The following is a 13,706-nucleotide window of genomic DNA, read 5'->3' as shown; positions in this document are numbered from 1 at the left end:
GCACAGTGGTTACCATAAATCTTGCAATAAGGCAAATTTATTGTTATCAAATACTTTATCCCAACATAAAATTGACTAATACTATGCATGACTGAATTATAGTTTATAGTTTAGACTAAAAGAAATCCTAACAAATAATGTATCGTATCATAAAATGATATAAAAAATGAAAGAGCACAACAGCATTTGACTTAACTTTGAAGCACTCTCACACATGCACAAGCACAAGTCTTTGCAGCAGTGAAGCACACAATGCACAAACAAGTATATATATATATATATATATATATATATATATAAACACACATACAGAACAGAGTACACATTTCTATAATTGCACAGACTTGACAAGGAATGGAACAACAGTGAAATTATGTCAAAAGTCTCAAATTAAAAAGGGGAACTACACATAGCTGGAGCCTATGCCTTCTTTCAGTGCAGCTAACAAAGACATTGTTTAAATATATTGAATGACACAAATGATGGCACTTAAGTCTGATCTGGGCTTTTTTTTTTTTTTTTAGAAATAACATGAGCAATATCCATCTTCAGAATATCGTGATGCATATCACACTTAAATTTAAGTGGAGTCATTTTTTTCCCCTCATCTTCACATTTAAAAGGCATAGGGCTATATTCTTTTACCTCTTCTATGTAACATATGTATCTGTACTGTGCACTTGTACATTCTGTATGTACTGTATATAGATCTATAATGTAGCTGTGTATTTGGACCATAGACTGTATATAAAGACCTGTCGCACTGGGAGATGTGTCCTTTTTCTGAACTTTGTCGTGTCACTATTGTGCATTTTATGGCCTGCTTGATTATAATTCAGCTGTATCTTCTTTGAAGGACAGATACAGCAGCCACATATTCTTAAGCATATCATCCAGGACAAAATATTTTAAGTACGTTTTGTCTCTTGTTTGCAGTGCAGACAAACCCATGCAACAATGCAAAAAAAACGGTTTACAGCAATATTTACAAAACTGAATAAATAAACATTAAATAATTAAGTTAGCAAATTGGTCCTCTACTTCAGGTGCAGGTCACTTGCATGCAATAATTGTATTAGTTTATCTTTCAAGTGAAATAATACTGCTACAGTTTAAAGTTTGCACAGTGAACTTAATCTTGAGCTTTAATTATCAAAATAACTTTTGTCTATGTAAAAGTGTGTACTAAAAACTTTGTGTAAATAATGTATATCTTGTAAATACTACAATGTGTAATTTGATCCTGAACAATTCAGTATCGTTTGTCCATTGTGAACTGAACAGTACACAAAGCAGGGCTGTCAGGGTCTGTATAACTGAATGTGAGTTTAAAGTAGCCACATTCTCACAGGGATATTACTATGGGATCAATATAGAATTTTTAAGAATCCTTGTGTATCTCACATGAGTCATGTGAGCTGGCGGTGAGGGTCCTTATGTGCATTTTGTGGTTTGTCCAGCACTAGTTGATGTATTATTATAAATGAATATAATAAAACTGTGTGTTATATATAATAATGCTCGTGTCAATTAGTTTCAATAAAAACTCTAAAGTAATGACACCGACACTGTAATGATAAAAAGTGTTTCATAGAATTATTATAAAATTATGTAAAAAATCATTGCTATATACTGTAATAATGTGTAATGTAACATTTTCATTAAAGGTATTTATGTGCTGGTACATGATTTCGTCAAATTGCCTTTGCAAATTATTCCTTTCTAACAATGTGTATTGTTCAGTAATGTACAAAAAAATATATCTGGCCAAAAAAGAAAAAAAAAAATGAGGTGGATTGTAAACTTACATTAGTTTTGTCTAGAGTATCTTCCTCCAGAAGGTTTTGGCCACTCTCATCTTCATTAAGACTGACCTGAGTCATTTGTAAGGTCACAGATCTTTATGCAACAGTTCTCCTCGATCCAGAATCCTGGATACAGTGGTTCCCCAAAGTTGCCCTCCTTAGTGTAGAGAAACTTCATGGTGTCAGAGACCTCATAGAAGGACACAGTCCCCTCTCTGAACTTCAGGTACACACCAATACGATTGTGCTCCGGGACAGAGGTGAGCTGTACACTCTCCCCGTTGTGGCTCACAGAGTAGTGTGTAGGGGTACAGTCCAGGCTCCAGGAGTTGGCATTCTCACCAAAAGCAGACTTTTTAAAGGACTTTCGGTCTAAGGCTTTATAAGCCAGAGCAATCTCAGATTTTCCCCCGGTAATTTCAATTTCATAATAGCACCGGTCAGCCTGCAGCCCCTCTTTGCACAACAGCTGCCGCCTCCTAAGGAAGCGCTCAGGGTAACGCACAGCAGGACCCCGCGCATTCTTGGGAGCCCATTTCACCTCTTTGAGATCTCTGGACACAAGCAGGTCCTCATGAGCTGTGTTGGGGTCTAACCTGAGGTCGCAGGCATCTGAAAAAATAAATAAAACACAAAACAAAGTAAACACAAGTGCTTTGGATGGGGCTATTATGTCGGCTTTACTTTTCAACTTACATTGTAAAAAGTGTGCCCTGGTTGTGATGTTTGCAACCACTGTATGGGTAACTTCATCAACATCTACAAGAAAGTAATATAGTTATGGTTAAAGATCTAAGTGCCAAGCTGATGTGCAACTGAGTCTTTTAGGTACTGCCAAAGATAGTGTTAATACTAGTAAAGTAGTAAAGTATTGGAGAAGCCCCTGGGACAACAGATGAAAATTAGCCTTTGGCTATAATCTGGTATGTTTACATTCATGTTGAATCATGTTTGTTCATTAACATGAATTGTCCCATTCAAATAAATAAAGTGGGTATTCTTGGCGGGCCAGGAAAATATATACTGCACATACACTGACCATACGAATCATCAAGGCGCTGCATGTGATCATCTACTGCCATTTCATCAGATTTCTGATGATTAGTTGTATAAAATATAAAGTTGTATAAAATAAAATTGGTTAAATAATTGTATCATTCACAATACCAAAATACCAACCATGAGAATCTATATCAGATTGCTGAACATCATCTTTCTCTGTCCCCAATACCTGACGGTCAGATCCATTGGCTACATAAAAATGGTAAAATAATGTGATGATTTTCACCATGATTCCAGTGAAATTTACGCATTGCAAAAGTACCAGACCATTTGTTATTGCAATAAATCTTTTGTTGCAGAACTCCTTCAGCTGATCCCCAAGAGAGTCGACAGCACTTTGTAGCAACTCAAAGGGCAGGTATAGACTGTCTGTGAACTCTGTGAGGTCTTTCTCACAGCGCTGATGGACAGAAGGCCAATCCTGCGAAAGAGACAGAGGTCATTGGTCACTGAAGATGAGGGGGGGGGGGGGGTTCCCCTTATGAACATACCTGGAGGAAGTGGACATCACTGTCAGTGTGAGTCAGGCGGTCAAGCTGTGACACATCCACAGACCCCTGCTTCAGCACTGTGTTCAGTGCTGCCCTCTCTTGGTCTTGGACCCACTGCCGTAGGGACATGTAATGGGTCTGCAGAAGGTCAATGACTCTGGTCAGTACAGCCTCACAGAAGTCTTCTGTCTCTCGGGCCTTTTTCTGAATTTTAAACAGAACTATGATCACCTCAGTTTCTCTTTTGCAGTGGGGCAGTGTGTGACTCACCTGAACCTGGGCCTTTGTATTCTCATGCAGGAGCTCCTGGTATCTCCGCTTTAGTGTTCTCACTTCATCCTTCAGAAATCATAATTTAAAAGTAGATTAAAGAGTTTTTGCAGTCATTCCATTCTCTGTATACTAGTTCTTTACTGCCTTAGCCATCTATTTTTAATGTTTTACATGAAAGCAAAACAACACAAACAGATAGGGAAAAGATATAGGAGAGTTTGACAAACCTGTTTCCTCCTGCGCTCCTCTCTCACCAGGCCAATGGTGTGTCCCATGTGCTCTGAGGAAGCACAGATTGCACAGATGACCTGCTCGTCTGTGCAGCAGTAAGTGTTGAGAGGACTGCTGTGTCTGGAGCACAGATCAGCCCCTGCTCCGCCAACAACTCTGCTCCTCTGTCTGGGTGTGTGGCTCCTCTCCATGTCTCACATCAACAGCCCTTTCACAAAGTTACAAGGCGGGATTTTAGTTTCGTTTCACTTTGTCCGTCACAAAGGAAAAGGCGTGTCTTTAACTGAGTCACATAAACGTAAGTGTTGCATTGTTTAAATAACAAGTCACTGCAGCTCTCCAATCTGCTGGAAGGCCTGATAATTTTATGGTCAAACAAGGGGAAGACATTCAAGGCAAACCTTTGTTTCTGTTGGCCTTGAATTTGGAAAAGAAAAAATCTTGCATTTGCAGTCACAAACTGCAGGCACATCTCCTGGTTGATTCCAAGGTGCACATTATGAAGTTTACTCACAGCTGTGTCCACTCTGAGCCTGATGATTTCCCACAAAGCAATTAGGTCAAACACTAGTTTTGACTGAAAAACACTACATTTTGTTAAAACATTGGGTGACACAATTTAGGCAAGCTCAGTAAAACATATGTACAAGCAATCTCAATATTGCAATTTTATTACAGTGTTTAAGGTACAACAGCCATGATAAATATAACATGTGCAACTTGCAGTTTTTTTCAAATGTACACTTTTTGTACTACAAGAAATCCATAAGTAGAAAAAAAACAAAAAACTAATGAAAATAATGATGGAAATGTTTACTAAAACCTCTTACTTTAGTGTTTGAATGTAAAAATTAAGATCCTTCAGAGTTACGCTCAATTCTGTTAATGGTTATTGGTCAAATTCAGGCTCTTATGGTCCTAGATCAACGTATGTAGACAATATCTAAAAGGGACAAAACAATAATATCTGAGCTGAACACTGCATGTACAAATGTATCCCTGATAAACCGTAAGAGAAAAAGTGAATGTTGTAAACTGCCTAAAGATAGAAACTTTGCTGTTCATGCGTTTCTAAAACAATTATGTTACAGGAATTGTAAAACTGAATATACAACATAATGTACCACAAAACACTGAAGGCAGCATTTAAATAATTTGATTGAGGCAACATCACTGAAGCCAGTTTGTCTGAACTCATTTTTTTTCTTTTAAAAGAAGGGACATTTGTCACTGAAGCAGTTCCTCCCATGAAATGGGTTTAGAGAAAACCTCTCGTTCAAGCCAGAGGTCATAGTTCATCTGAAAGTCTTCGGGCAGATCGACACGCTGCCCCAGGACGCTCTGCAGACAGTTGTCCACAGGCACAAACTCCGGGTTACTGTGGCTCTTATCGTAGCGCCGACTGTTGAACCGCTCGATGTTAGCCCTCAGAGCACACTCTTCAGCCTGGAAGTCCCACGGCCGAGCATCCAGGTCTGAAACAAAGGAAGTAAAACCATGCTTAATGCTTCTGACACATTTATGCTTATAATTACAGTATTTTTCTCACCATTTCCATAGGCCCAATCATCGTTCAGGCGATGACGGACTTTCTGGTAAATAGCCGACATTGTTTTCATGTTGCTCTTCCTCCACTGACGCCCCAGATATTTAGTCTGCACTTTGAGCAGCTTCAGAACATACAGCTGCATCATGGCCTGCTTAACCTTGAGTGCCCTCTTCAAAATGGGAGCGGACTTGAACACAACCAGCATCTGAGCGAAGTAACAAAAAAAAAGTTTATATTACCAATAAACAAAAAATAATAATTTTTAACAATAAAAACACCATTGTTACCATTGTTCTGGAGTGCTTCCATTTGGTGAGTTTGTTCAGTATCCTTAAGAGATTGATGCAGGAGAACAGATTCCTCCAGCAAAACTGATTGTTGTCTCCAGCCTCCTGTAAATGACAATAAGTAGCAGATATTAAAACTGTTATCATTAGTGTCATTATTATGTCATTTAAAAAATACATATAAAAATTAAAGTGGGGTATTTTACTTCTATGGGACAATAATTGCTAACACATAACATATTTAGATCCCCCCATAACCTTTTGTTTTGAAATTGCTAAATTTGCCGAAAACACCGTATTAACATGTTTTATAAGTTTCACTTTCGTTTTTGATGCTCTGAGTCAAAACACGCTCCCCTTTCAGAGCGCTATCACAACACAATTGGCATGCATTCCGCTAATGAAATTAATGCACATTGCGTCAGGTTTGTAAAGCTGTAGTATATTGTTTTGTATCGTGTTTTTGTATATTTATGGAGAATTGTTGTGAGGGGAGCATGGGTGACCTAGGTTTGTGGTTGGAGCATTGGACGAATAAGGAGGGTCTGGATAAGGCCCAGGAGAGATTGCAAGAGTACCCAAATGTGCATGGATGACATGTAAAACCACTTCAAGCTTGTTTTTGATGAGGGAATATATTTATATAGCATAGTAAATTCCAAAAACAACATTTTGCATAATACCCCTATTTAAGTATATTAATTTAAAAGAACATACCAAACTCTCTGCAGTTAACTCTGGGAGCTCATGCACTACGCAGTATGGAAAGTCAAGAACTGAGATGCTGAAAAAAAACATAACAAGTCAAGGAAAATCATAGACCTATAAAGTTCGGTACAATGATATATTAGACATTTTTTCTACCTGTTCTTGGCTGTGATGTATGACATGATGTTCTGGTTGCAAAATTTTAAAATGAGTGGGATACAGTTGGCAAATACCAGGTGCTGAGCCATGTACTCAAACTGTAAAAAAAACCCCAACAGAACAGCAACATATTGAGGACAATACAAAAACCACAACAAAACTGTTAATATACATTTATTACACACACACACATATATATATATATATATATATATATATATATGTGTGTGTGTGGGTGTGTGTGTGTGTGTGTGTGGGTGGGGGTGTGTGTGTGTGTGAGTGTGTGAATAAATAAAAAACAAGTCCAAGACCACACCTGATAAATGTGGTTGAGCTTGAAGTGTTTGAGAAGAAGCAACAGAATGGCAGAAATCGCTTTCACAATTATTTCTTTGTGTCTGTTCACATCAACGCCTAATTTCATACTCTGCAACACTGTGGTTCTGTTGGCGTCAGAGAGAATAATTTTAGAGTATTTATGCTTAAACAAGGCAAAAATACAGAAAAAATACACACCATCAAGAAATAACCATATATTATATATTAATCTATTGTTTACTTACGGCATCTCCTCTGGCAACACATCAGCCAGGATGTTTATTGAATCAGTCTTTGCCTTTGATGTAGGAGCAGCAGCGAGCAAAATCTTCAGCAAAGCAATCTTGTTTTCACAAACATTGAGTTATCAGATACTGAATAACAATAACATCACTTGTTTATTATGGTTAAACTAAATACTCACCATATACTGAGGCAGACTGGGCAGAATACCCTGATACAGTAGTTCAGTTGCACACATTTCTATCTCCTCTTCACCCTATAAAGCAACAGTACATGCAAATCTATGATACAGCTATCACACAAGATGATAATAGTCTATGCAGATTTGATGGACATACCATATTATTATATATACACATAATTTAGGAGGTACTCACCCCAGAGAGAGGGGTTTTCTGAAACTCTTCCTCCTTTGTGATCTGAACCTCAGCTATGGAGACATACTTGTGCTGGAAATAAAAAATTCAAGTTATTAAACGAGTCCTTCCATATAAATCCCAACTACATATTTTAGATACAATAACAATACATTACCTGCTTTAGAGTCTTAATGCTTTCATGAATTGGCCGTGGAAGGCCAACAACTGTGTCAGTGTCACTGTTAAAACAGTTGTATTGTTAATAAAACGGAACATCCCGTCAAATACGAAGAATTCCACTTCTATTCATCCAACAGAACTTACTTTCCAAGAGTATAACCAATGAATTTACTTCTACTTGATTCCAGGAAATTTTCAATGTCTTTTTCCCTGTAGAGGTTAAAAAGAATTGTCTAAAAATAATAACAATTTTCTAATAGAAACTAGCAAAAGTACAGTATTAATTCCAGTACCTGACTTTAGGCGCCCAGGGCAGGCCTTTTGGGAAGGAGACCCGCTCTGATGGAGGGTGTGGGATGGGTGGAGGCATCACTTCATCTCGCTCAATGGGAAAAGTCTCTGTCTCAATAGCATTGTCATTGTCATCATTGTCCTCTTCATCCTCACGAGTGTCGTCTGCTTTGTACGGGTCCTTTTCATTGAAAGCATCCAGGTTGTCCTGTTTGATTAGAGCCTGCAATCAAGAGATATGATGAAGACGCAATTAAGAGTTTATTACAGATATTTTGGCAAAACAACCTAAGAATGTCAACAAAAAAACATCAATATATGTATAATATATTCATTTATCTTATAATTAAAAATAAACTATGCAGAAAAACAGTCACCAGCTTGTCTACAGGAAGATGAACATGCTTTGTCTGGAATGTTTCACAGTATGGCATTAAATTTATCCATCTCCATGGAGACATGTAAATAACAGCACCAGGTCAAGTTACAGGTCAAATCTGTGGAGAAGCTCCCACTCAAAGAATGGTTGTTTTTCTAGGGATTTTTGAGCTGTACTTGAATAAATGCAAGATTTTTTTTCATAGAGTGTAACATTCCAGTCAAAGTGCACGTTTAACTTAATGTGCTTAATTAATTGTTTTTATGAATACAAAGCAGTGAAATATGTGTTTTTATGTTCTTTTATGTAAGGATCTTACTTTGTGCTCCCGCCGTGCCCGTTTCTGCTGCTGTTCAATTAGGTCAGTTGCAGAGGCCGGAGGAGACGCAGCCCTCATGCTGCGGACCACCCGAATACTGTCTTCAGGAAGAGGTGGGAGGCCCAACTGCTGTCGCCTCTGCACCTTCAAGCTTTGGAGCTGTTCAAAACCTCCGAGTGTAAACTGAAGACCAAAATTCATATTATTTACATCAATTAAAGCCTAGAAAAAAAGCCAGAAATGTAAAACTCACCAGTATGCTTTTCCACAACAGTAATAGCACCTTTTTCATTGGAAAGTGAGGGGCATGTCCACTGCAAAACTTGGTGACCATGCCAAAAAGCATCACAGAAATTGGCTCATTGTTGAAAAGAGGCGATCCTACAAGATAATAGTTAAGACAACACATCTGAAAAGAAACTGTACATGAATGTCAACAATATGAAGTAATATTTACCCAGTTCTGATCTAAAGGTTTCTCTGATAACTCTCCATTCGGGTTTATCTGCTGGATCGTCCTGTTGAATTGTCTCCACCATCAAGTACATGATGTTCAACAGCACCCTCAGATCAGTGCTGTCTGCTAGAGAAATTGCAGGCTTTCTCACAGCACTAGAGCACGCTGCACTGTTACTGCAACAAAAAACACATTACATTCACATCACCAACTAAATTATCATTCAAGTATGGGTGCAATTTTGAGTTGGCACAATTATCAAATCGCAACGGCTGCAATTATTTATATAACTGAATGTTCTCTGCAAAGAACAAAAAATCCTGCCTTTTTACAGAAAAGTCTCTTGCTCCTGGAGTTATTTACAATGTGCACTCTGAACAGAATCTTACTTTTTAAAACATGATTCTCAAATTTAATTGCAATTGTAATTTTCAGAAAAATGTAATTGGATTGTTTTTTCCAAATTTCAAATCACTAATTCAGGTAGTAGTAACCTTAAAAAACCTACTCAATCTCCATGTTGAGGAGTTCCACCAGAGCAGAAAAGGTACCAACATCCAACAGTAGAAAGATGTTATATCTCATCCAGTGTTGCACCTCTGCCTCACAGGTGCACTCAGCAAAGGTCCCTAAAGAAATAAAGATAAAAAATAATAACATATAAACTAAATACTATGTAAATATCAATATCTGAAAGTAAAAGAAATATACCTTGAGCCATATAAAGAATAGCTCGAGAAACTTTGAGCCTCTTCTCTCTGGCGATTACCTCCAGACCATCCAATAATTGCATGGCATGTGCTCTGTGCTGTGCAGCATCCAGCTCTGTCCACTTCTTTTCGGACACTGGGCGAAAGGATACAAATTGCTATGTCAGTGGCTCTCAAACTTTTCACACAATGTATCATCTAAGAAAAGATCTGCACCAAGTATAACAGAACTATTACAGATCTTAAGTAGTGTCTATGTAATCCCTCAGTCGTCCAGGTCTGATCCATAGTAAAAGCCGAAGTTAAATCTGTGAACTGGACAAAAGGAGTCCAGTTCACAGATTTTGTAGGAGTGAAGACATTTCGCTACTCATCCAAGCCGCTTCTTCAAATTCAAATGTTTATACATATATATATATATATATATATATATATATATATAAAACAGTAAAGGAATGCGCAATTCACCAGAAGGAGCTTGCGTGCCACAGTTTGAGAACCTCTGGGCTAATGAAAAGTATTAAGATGAATGTGTATTACTTCATACCATGTTCTCTAAATTCTTCTTCAAAACACTTTCTGTTCAGGGCAAATTCTGGGCCTTCGGTGTAACTGTATAGCTCTGTGAAAGACAGTAAGCAAGTTATGCCAAAGAGAAAAGGGAAAGAAAAGAATAAATAATAGGCATTTAAAGGCCAACACACCTGATAGCTCTGCAGCCCACTTGTCTGTGTCGGCGTAGTCAAACTCCAAGTCCGGTGATTCTGAGAAGCCCTGTGAAAAACACCACAATCACATACCTACAGCAGTCAAGATATAACAGCCTAACCATTGTAAATTGAATGGTACTGCTCAAGAAAAAGTGCCGTAATATTATTGAAGCGATAGATACATTTCAACAAGTCGTCCGATTTGTACCAGGCCAGTGTTAGCTTACTTAGTTGGGCACTAGCTCACTAACTTCAGATATGTATTTATGTTTTGACAGTGTAGTTTACGGCCACCAATGTTATGTATTTTTATAGCATAGCATCTGACTTTAAGCTGCAGGACAATCAAGGCAATCTAAACACACAAGTTGCAAATACTGAGAAGGAAAATGAAGTTGTGCTAGCACTAGCCAAAGCCCCAGGTATAGCTAATATTGCTGCAGTTCTTTGGTGAAAAATTAAAGGAAAAGCCCAGTGAATGTGTTCATTACCTCCGAGTCTTTTCGTAGATTGCGGGTGAATTCTCCTCGGCTTTTATTGGGAATCATAGCTCTCTGTTTATTGTTTATAGCTACTCCTCCACCGTTTCCCCCGACGTCCATAATTTTTAGGCCAGAGTCTTCTCGCGAGAGTTCGTGGCAATCTGCGAGAATCAGCATTGCTCAAGCCTTCATGGGTTTTGCTTGCTGTTTTTCATTTTTATAAACATACAATTAAATCAGATTTATTTCATCCATCCATCCATCCATCCATTTTCTTCCGCTTATCCGGGGCCGGGTCGCGGGGGCAGCAGTCTAAGCAGGGACTCCCAGACTTCCCTCACCCCGGACACGTCCTCCAGCTCCTCCGGTGGGACCCCAAGGCGTTCCCAGGCCAGCCGAGAGACATAGTCCCTCCAGCGTGTCCTGGGTCTTCCCCGGGGCCTCCTCCCGGTGGGACATGCCCAGAACACCTCCCTAGGGAGGCGTCCAGGAGGCATCCTGAGCAGATGCCCGAGCCACCTCAGCTGGTTCCTCTCAACGTGTAGGAGCAGCGGCTCTACTCCGAGCTCCTCCCGTGTGACCGAGCTCCTCACCCTATCCCTAAGGGTGCGCCCGGCCACTCTGCGGAGGAAGCCCATTTCAGCCGCTTGTATCCGCGATCTTGTCCTTTCGGTCATTACCCAAAGCTCATGACCATAGGTGAGGGTAGGAACGTAGATTGACCGGTAAATCGAGAGCTTCGCCTTCCGGCTCAGCTCCTTCTTTACCACAACGGACCGATACAGCGACCGCATCACTGCAGACGCTGCACCGATCCGCCTGTCAATCTCACGCTCCATCCTTCCCTCACTCGTGAACAAGACCCCGAGATACTTGAACTCCTCCACTTGGGGCAGAGACTCACCACCCACCCGGAGAGAGCAAACCACCTTTTTCCGGTCGAGAACCATGGCCTCGGATTTGGAGGAGCTGATTCTCATCCCAGCCGCTTCACACTCGGCTGCAAACCGCCCCAGTGCCTGCTGCAGGTCCTGGCTCGAAGAAGCCATCAGGACAACATCATCTGCAAACAGCAGAGATGAAATCCTGTGGTTCCCAAACCAGGCCCCCTCCGGCCCCTGACTGCGCCTAGAAATTCTGTCCATAAATATAATGAACAGAACCGGTGACAAAGGGCAGCCCTGGCGGAGTCCAACATGCACTGGGAACAGGTCTGACTTACTGCCGGCAATGCGAACACAGCTCCTGCTCCGGTCATACAGGGACCGGACAGCCCTTAGCAAAGAGCCCCGGACCCCATACTCCCAGAGCACCCCCCAAAGGACACCACGAGGGACACGGTCGAATGCCTTCTCCAGATCCACAAAACACATGTGGACTGGTTGGGCATACTCCCATGAGCCCTCGAGGACCCGATGGAGAGTATAGAGCTGGTCCAGTGTTCCACGACCAGGACGAAAACCACACTGCTCTTCCTGAATCCGAGGTTCGACTATCGGTCGGATTCTCCTCTCCAGCACCCTGGAATAGACCTTACCGGGAAGGCTGAGGAGTGTGATTCCCCTGTAATTGGAACACACCCTCCGGTCCCCCTTTTTATACAGAGGGACCACCACCCCGGTCTGCCATTCCACAGGTACTGTCCCCGACCGCCACGCGATGTTGCAGAGACGTGTCAGCCAAGACAGTCCCACAACATCCAGAGACTTGAGGTACTCAGGACGGATCTCATCCACCCCCGGAGCCTTGCCACCGAGGAGCTTGCCAACCACCTCAGTGACTTCAGCCAGGGTGATGGACGAGTCCGCCTCTGGGTCCCCAGTTTCTGCTTCCTCCTCGGAAGACGTGACAGTGGGATTGAGGAGATCCTCAAAGTATTCCTTCCACCGCCCGACAACATCCCCAGTCGAAGTCAGCAGCTCTCCACCCGCACTGTAAACAGTGTTGGTGAAGCACTGCTTTCCCCTCCTGAGGCGTCGGACGGTTTGCCAGAATCTCTTTGAGGCCGTCCGATAGTCCTCCTCCATGGCCTCCCCGAACTCCTCCCAACCCCGAGTTTTTGCCTCTGTGACTGCCCGAGCCGCGGCACGCTTGGCCTGCCGGTACTCATCAGCTGCCTCAGGAGTCCCACGAGCCAACAAGGCTCGATAGGACTCCTTCTTCAGCTTGACGGCATCCCTTACTTCCGGTGTCCACCACCGGGTTCGGGGATTGCCGCCGCGACAAGCACCGCAGACCTTACGACCACAGCTACGAGCAGCCGCATCAACAATAGAGGTGGAGAACATGGCCCACTCGGAGTCCATGTCTCCAACCTCCCCCGGGATCAGGGAGAAGCTCTCCCGGAGGCGGGAGTTGAAGACCCCCCTGACAGAGGGCTCCGCCAGACGTTCCCAGCAGACCCTCACAATACGCTTGGGCCTGCCAGGTCTGTCCGGCTTCCTCCTCCGCCAGCGGATCCAACTCACCACCAGGTGGTGATCAGTTGACAGCTCAGCCCCTCTCTTCACCCGAGTGTCCAAGACACGCGGTCGGAGGTCAGATGACACGACAACAAAGTCGATCATCGACCTCCGACCTAGAGTGTCCTGGTGCCATGTGCACCGATGGACACCCTTGTGCTCGAACATGGTGTTTGTTATGGACAAGCTGTGACTAGCACAGAAGTCCAATAACAAAACACCGCTCGGGTT

At 41.7% G+C, this 13,706-nt stretch overlaps 2 protein-coding genes across 2 annotated transcripts; both read right to left on the bottom strand.

Annotated features, from left to right (window-relative positions):
• Positions 1 to 403: 403 nt before the first annotated feature.
• Positions 404 to 4,339, bottom strand: LOC117370630 (tripartite motif-containing protein 16-like). The gene is made up of 8 exons (XM_033966106.2): positions 4,264 to 4,339; positions 3,859 to 4,070; positions 3,629 to 3,697; positions 3,359 to 3,562; positions 3,135 to 3,288; positions 2,985 to 3,056; positions 2,502 to 2,564; positions 404 to 2,417 (listed from the first exon to the last, which is right to left on the bottom strand). The coding sequence occupies exons 2-8, from the start codon at positions 4,051 to 4,053 to the stop codon at positions 1,864 to 1,866; spliced, it is 1,311 nt and encodes a 436-aa protein (XP_033821997.1). The 5' UTR covers positions 4,054 to 4,070; positions 4,264 to 4,339; the 3' UTR covers positions 404 to 1,863.
• A 176-nt stretch (positions 4,340 to 4,515) lies between these two features.
• On the bottom strand, positions 4,516 to 11,179 carry strip1 (striatin interacting protein 1). Its single transcript, XM_033966102.2, has 20 exons — positions 11,023 to 11,179; positions 10,526 to 10,595; positions 10,369 to 10,443; positions 9,823 to 9,957; positions 9,620 to 9,740; positions 9,112 to 9,287; positions 8,908 to 9,035; positions 8,655 to 8,837; positions 7,959 to 8,179; positions 7,810 to 7,875; positions 7,661 to 7,724; positions 7,504 to 7,575; positions 7,308 to 7,382; positions 7,129 to 7,226; positions 6,882 to 7,008; positions 6,563 to 6,663; positions 6,416 to 6,482; positions 5,699 to 5,803; positions 5,412 to 5,616; positions 4,516 to 5,337 (listed from the first exon to the last, which is right to left on the bottom strand). The coding sequence occupies exons 1-20, from the start codon at positions 11,131 to 11,133 to the stop codon at positions 5,090 to 5,092; spliced, it is 2,448 nt and encodes an 815-aa protein (XP_033821993.1). The 5' UTR covers positions 11,134 to 11,179; the 3' UTR covers positions 4,516 to 5,089.
• Between the last annotated feature and the right edge of the window lie 2,527 nt (positions 11,180 to 13,706).

Source organism: Periophthalmus magnuspinnatus, chromosome 5 (assembly GCF_009829125.3).
Source record: "Periophthalmus magnuspinnatus isolate fPerMag1 chromosome 5, fPerMag1.2.pri, whole genome shotgun sequence".
Classification (NCBI taxonomy): domain Eukaryota; kingdom Metazoa; phylum Chordata; class Actinopteri; order Gobiiformes; family Gobiidae; genus Periophthalmus; species Periophthalmus magnuspinnatus.
Note: the sequence above shows the minus strand (reverse complement) of the source record. Positions and strands in the feature narration are given on the sequence as shown.

Coding starts and splice junctions, on each gene's coding strand:
- LOC117370630 (XM_033966106.2), bottom strand. CDS start 4,053: ATGGAGAGGAGCCACACACCCAGACAGAGGAGCAGAGTTGTTGGCGGA. Junction 3,698..3,858: donor AGGAGCGCAGGAGGAAACAG/GTTTGTCAAACT, acceptor TGATTTCTGAAG/GATGAAGTGAGAACACTAAA. Junction 3,289..3,358: donor GTGATGTCCACTTCCTCCAG/GTATGTTCATAA, acceptor TCTCTTTCGCAG/GATTGGCCTTCTGTCCATCA.
- strip1 (XM_033966102.2), bottom strand. CDS start 11,133: ATGGACGTCGGGGGAAACGGTGGAGGAGTAGCTATAAACAATAAACAG. Junction 10,444..10,525: donor GTGGGCTGCAGAGCTATCAG/GTGTGTTGGCCT, acceptor TGTCTTTCACAG/AGCTATACAGTTACACCGAA. Junction 5,338..5,411: donor TGATTGGGCCTATGGAAATG/GTGAGAAAAATA, acceptor CCTTTGTTTCAG/ACCTGGATGCTCGGCCGTGG.